This window comes from Sinocyclocheilus rhinocerous, unplaced genomic scaffold (genome assembly GCF_001515625.1).
Source record: "Sinocyclocheilus rhinocerous isolate Xijiao unplaced genomic scaffold, SAMN03320098_v1.1 scaffold3117, whole genome shotgun sequence".
Taxonomy (NCBI): Eukaryota; Metazoa; Chordata; class Actinopteri; order Cypriniformes; family Cyprinidae; genus Sinocyclocheilus; species Sinocyclocheilus rhinocerous.
In genome coordinates this window covers 832,161-838,160 of record NW_015629109.1, presented here as the reverse complement: position 1 = coordinate 838,160, position 6,000 = coordinate 832,161, and the positions used below count along the sequence as shown (strand labels likewise).

The 6,000-nt window shown below is 37.0% G+C and overlaps 1 protein-coding gene across 1 annotated transcript in view; it reads left to right on the top strand.

Annotated features, from left to right (window-relative positions):
- The first annotated feature begins 959 nt into the window (after positions 1–959).
- Positions 960–6,000, top strand: part of LOC107738821 (voltage-dependent calcium channel subunit alpha-2/delta-4-like) — a 42,318-nt gene continuing 37,277 nt past the window's right edge. Inside the window, 7 exon segments of the mRNA XM_016550689.1 lie at positions 960–1,455; positions 2,857–2,938; positions 4,477–4,593; positions 4,705–4,764; positions 4,848–5,010; positions 5,086–5,217; positions 5,582–5,642. Of these exon segments, the coding sequence (XP_016406175.1) occupies positions 1,436–1,455; positions 2,857–2,938; positions 4,477–4,593; positions 4,705–4,764; positions 4,848–5,010; positions 5,086–5,217; positions 5,582–5,642 (635 nt within the window). The 5' untranslated portion in view covers positions 960–1,435.

Sequence of the window (6,000 nt, the reverse complement as noted above, 5' to 3'; positions counted from 1 at the left end):
AGTAAAAGCCCATTTTATTTCACAAAAAGAAGATAGTTTAAAATGGTCAAACAAAAGATATGGTATTAAATGGAGACAAAAAGATTTGGACACTTTCTACAGTAGAAGTCAAACATTAGTGTAATTTCATGATTAATGTGATAATCCACACTTGTGTGAACGCTTGTGCATACACTTAATTTTTTTAACAAAATGCTTTATTTAGCAAGGATGCATTAGACTGTTCAAAAATGACAGTAAAGATTTATAATATTTCAAAAGATTTCTTTTTCAAAAAATGATTTAAATCTATTCATCAAAGAATACTGAAAAAAATATCACAGTTTCCATAAAATTATCAAGCAGCACAACTGTTTTAACCCTTTATAAATCAGTATAGACTAGAGTATCGACTGCTGAAAATCAACTTTGCCATCACTGGAATAAATTAAATTAAATTAAATCTTAAAATATATTTAAATATAAAACAGTTATTTTAAATAGTAATAATTTTAGAATATTAGTGTTTTACTAATAAATTAACAAAAAAACCTGCCCTCAAAGTTTTGGTAGTGTACATCGTCTAAAAATCAGTCTGGGACCAGTTGTTTAAATGAAATTTAAGATGAGAAAATATCATTTGTGCACAGATTCCACTTGTGCAATGACATTCATATTTGGACACTTGTGTCCAAATAAACTCTATGTGTTTGAGAAAGTTGCAAGGTTTCGTTTCCTTCTTTCTGACCGGACAGACTGTCTCCAGAAACACTATGACAGCCCTCCTCTCGCTCACCCTTTTCTCTTTCACTTTATCTCTCTATTCCAATACATCTGCCCCTCACCCACCCTACATCTTCTACATCTCTCGCTCTCTGTCTCTCTCCCCCACTGTGGGAGTGAAGTGTAATCCATGTGGATTATCATAGTGGGGAGGGCAAACTGAGTGTGTGAGCGGATCTGCTTCTGTTTAAATTCCTCCCAGCTGCGTTGAACATAAGATGAGGGTGAGAGAATCCGAAAGACAGGTGGAACTGCAAAAGTTGCCAGCTGGCCAGTCAGTCCGCATCAAGACATCATCGGACTCTTAGAGGGTTCATATAAACTCTGAGGAAGAAAGAGCATGATGAAGAGAATGATGAAAGGATGAGATGCAAGCATCAAGTGGGGATGATCAGGAATGGGGAGAAGAGAGCCAGATGTCATTATTTCAGAAGAACATTCTGGGAGGTTTTCGGTGTCACCCAAAAACACACTTTTGAAGCTTCCGGAGTGTCTTTTGGGCTCAGTTTGATATCAAGACCAGACTGGGATTACCGCACAAGGTCTGTTTTCAGGAGCTGGAGATCGTACACGCTGCTGTTTTATGCACGTGGCAGGGGTTGATGGGTAGGATGAGGAGCATCACACTGCTCTGGGTGCTGTTTTCAAGTTGGACATCCAAACACAAGCTCAGATGAGGATATCACCTGAAACGTGAGTTCAGTTCATCTCTGCATGAGCTTAGCTGTCTCAACATGCCAGCAACCACATGAATACAAAATCTGCACGATGTAAGAGAGACCTTTATTGCTAAGTTCAACATAAATATTTCACACTTGCACTCTACCCTCAGACATTTATAGATGAACTACTAAAAGCACTCCTTTGATTCCTTGTGCAGAACTGCAGTATTTCTCCAAATCTCATCTTAATGCTTGCAGGTCATGACCTGCACACCTCCTGTCACCCCTTGTATAAAGCCAAAAGACTGTAAGCCAAAGCTTAACCTCTGGCAACATTCACTCAAAATCCACACACACAGCCTGTTTGAACAGACTTTTTGGTCTCTCTGAGAGCTAATGTAGTTCCTGAAAGTCAAACTACGGAAAACACCAACACAAGCTTTAATAAGCTTAAAATCTTTAGCGGTCAGAAAACTGTGACCCTGTGTTTTCGTTAACAACGGTTTCCCTCATCATTAATTAATGACGGCAGCCTGAAATCCTCCACTTTGAGAGCCACCACTGATCTTAAAAGAAACTGCATACTGCTGCTGATGTCAAGAATCTCCCTGGCATTACTGACCCTGTGGAATTTATTTGTTTATTTATTTTTAATTGTGTTTTTAGTCCATATCTGCTAACATCTAGTTCCAATTTATTGTTTTTGAAAGACGTTTGTTTTGCTCATCAAGGCTGCATTTTTTTTATCATCAAAATCTGGTAAAATTGTAACAGTGAAATATTATTACAATTAAAATAACTGTTTAAATATTGTTTAAATAAGACTAATTTAATATATTTTAAAATTTCATTTATTCCTGTGATACAAAGCTGAATTTTCAGCAGCCATTACTATAGTCTTCAGTGTCACATGATCCCTTCAGAAATCATTCTAATATGATTTAGTGCTCAGGAAACATTTAATATCAATGTAGAATACAGCTTTTCAAATGTTTTTTTTTTTTTTGTGAAAACCACATTTTTCCAGGATTCTCTGATGAATATTAAGTTCAAAAGAACAGCATCTATTTGAAATAGAAATCTTTTGTAACATTATAAATGTCTTTGCAGTCACCGTTTAATGCATCTCAGCTGAAAAGTATATTAATCTCTCATTTCCAATAAATAAATAAATCTTACTGACCCTATATTGATGACGCATGCTATAGTACAGATTTTTTTGTCCAATCAAATTTTCTCTAGAATGAAAATGTCTCTCCCCCAGACATTTCATTTCCTGAAATATCAGTTATTTGATATTAACTTCTTGTTTATAGATCTATCTTAAAAGTAATCTCATGCTCACATTCTGTTGTCTACCGGGCTATGATATTGCTTAAATAAAATGTAAGGAAGATGTAATGCTAATGCTTTTTGTTTGTGTTCTGAACAGGGTTCAACAGTGGGCTGATGCCTTTGGAAAACAGCTTTTGGCCTTGTCAAACAGATACTCAGGCGCTCAACTCTTACAGAAGGTTTGTCTATTGAAAATCTGACTTTACCCCCTCATTTCAATCCAAACAACAAAGCAATCAGGGATATTTCTGATATTGTCTGATAATCTGCAGCTTTATCCGTAAATCACTACGTTAGCAATGTGTCTAACTGCTGGTAAATGTCAGATGCAGCTGTGTCCAGTTATCTGGAATCTGTTTGAATTTCACAACATTCTAATTAACATTACTTTATACGGTTAACCACAGCCTACAAGCAGCCCATCTGCCTACCAGAGAGTCATATAACGACCAGTTTATATCTGACCTGAATATGTGGCCGTGCTTTACCTTAAGGGCCTTTATTAGTGCAGCACAATAGCAGGATGTGCCTGAACAGTGAGGCAGAAAGAGGATTAACCTTCCCAGACTTCTGCATCTCCTCCCTCTATTCTTTTTCTCTCTTTTTCCCCCCTTTTGTTTTTGTGTCTCTAATCTAAGCTCAGAATAAAGCCTGGTACTCTTACAGTGTTGTGTGGAGTCTATTGAAAATCTGACTTTACCCCCTCATTTCAATCCAAACAACAAAGCAATCAGGGATATTTCTGATATTGTCTGATAATCTGCAGCTTTATCCGTAAATCACTACGTTAGCAATGTGTCTAACTGCTGGTAAATGTCAGATGCAGCTGTGTCCAGTTATCTGGAATCTGTTTGAATTTCACAACATTCTAATTAACATTACTTTATACGGTTAACCACAGCCTACAAGCAGCCCATCTGCCTACCAGAGAGTCATATAACGACCAGTTTATATCTGACCTGAATATGTGGCCGTGCTTTACCTTAAGGGCCTTTATTAGTGCAGCACAATAGCAGGATGTGCCTGAACAGTGAGGCAGAAAGAGGATTAACCTTCCCAGACTTCTGCATCTCCTCCCTCTATTCTTTTTCTCTCTTTTTCCCCCCTTTTGTTTTTGTGTCTCTAATCTAAGCTCAGAATAAAGCCTGGTACTCTTACAGTGTTGTGTGGAGGTGGATTATCCCTGTCTGACCTCCTGTTTCCTCCTGGCCTACGGGCAAAGAGCAGGACTCATTGCTTTGGACACAGATTGAGATTCTGCTGTCATTGGCCTTTGATACTGAACAATGATCTAGAACTCTGCCTTTGCCTTTGCGGCTATCAGAGTGATTTGCTGTTTGTTATTTTCTGAATACTGACTTCAACAGCGCATATAAAGCTTTTGTCCTTCATTTAGAATTACACAAATTGAATTTTTGTGAATTGCTGTGATGCTTATCACAGTTCCTCAGTAGTTACAGATTCATGCTTTTTTTCTTTTTTGTTATTGCCTGTTGTAAAGTGACCTTGAGTTCGTAGAAAGGTGCTTTATCAAATAAAATGTATATTATTATTATTTAAATCTGCCAATTTTTGTCTGTTTTTTTTAGGAGTAATTATTATAGGCTAACCCTCTAGTCTATAATAATTATAATTAGCTTTATATTAAAAACTAAAAAGACTATGGCATGTTGTCCTTTTATTTAATTAAATGTACAGTATATGTGTCTGTGTGTAGAAATATAAAGATGTGGAGCCCATAGTCAAGATGCGGGAAGTGGATGGTTTAAAGATGGTGAAGGAATTTGCTGAAGAAATGGAGAACATGCTGGGCAGAAAGATGAAATCAGTCAAGGTCAGAGATATCAGTATTTTGTCATGATGCTCTAGTAATAAAATGATAAAATTCTTACTATCAAAATAATTATTTGTTATGGAATTCTTTTTTTGTGTGTGTTTTATATAGAGAATGGCAGAGACAGTAGAGGATGCAGATTTTTATCATGAATATAATGCAACATTAGAGGTGAGCTCTCTATCCATTCTTCCACCCCCTCAATCTTCTATTCATCTCTCAATCTATACTCAAATGTGCTTGTTCTTCTGCAGTTTGACTACTGCAATTCCATGATGATTAACACATTGGATGAGGATGGGAGCTATGTGGCTCTGGGGGGAGAATTTCCTCTGGAGGAGAATGAACACTTCAACAAACTGCCTGTCAGTACCCAGCAAAGCGTCATACAAGTGCCCACCAATGTCTATAACAAAGGTGAGACGCAGAAATGAAACTGCATTTTCATCCCTAATTAGAAAAAGATCAAGCAAATCTTTCTCTGTCTCTCAGATCCTGATATTCTGAACGGGGTGTTTATGTCAGAAGCGCTGAATGACATATTTACCAGTAACTTTGAGAAAGACCCGACTCTAACCTGGCAGTACTTCGGCAGTTCAACAGGATTTTTCAGACTTTACCCTGGTAATCATCACACAACAGCCTCGCTCCTTTAAATGCACCATTGCAAATTACGGCATGAAAGCACAGTGATTATTCTTATTAACATATAAGACAAAAATGACAGTGTTTGAACATGCATTTCTGCTCATTCAGACACAGGACAGAGAGTCTAATTGACATAGAATTACTGGTGTGATTAATGGTGACAGTGACTCAGGCTCTTCTCTCTGCCTCTCTCATTTATTATCATGTCATCACACTATTGACACAGTAACAAAACCAATAAACTCAGGCTTTCCAGATCTTACACACATATGAACACAGAAATCCTTCCCTCTCTCATGGAGAGGAGACTGTAATCATATTCATTTATACACTCTTTAAGGTATCAAGTGGACACCTGATGAAAATGGAGTTGTCACTTTTGATGCCAGGAATCGCAACTGGTGAGTCTTAGAATCTTTCTATCCAAAAAAATATTAAAAATTGATATACATATATATTATTATTATTAAATATTAATTAAAATAATAATTAATCTGACACAGCATTTAAAAAATGTGACGGTCATGGTAGTATAAGTTCAAAACAGCGACAAACGTTGGATTACTGATTGTGATAGAAGTCTTTCACCTCTATTAACTATCGAGAACTCAAGGAGACATCAAGATTAGTGACTTGGCTGCAGTCCAGGGTCAAGGAGCAGTAGGACTGATCTCAGTGAAAGATTTTAATCTGGATTCCTTTCCATGACTAACAGTTACATCTGCCCAGTTTCCTCAAACACCTTCTGCCAGGACTAAT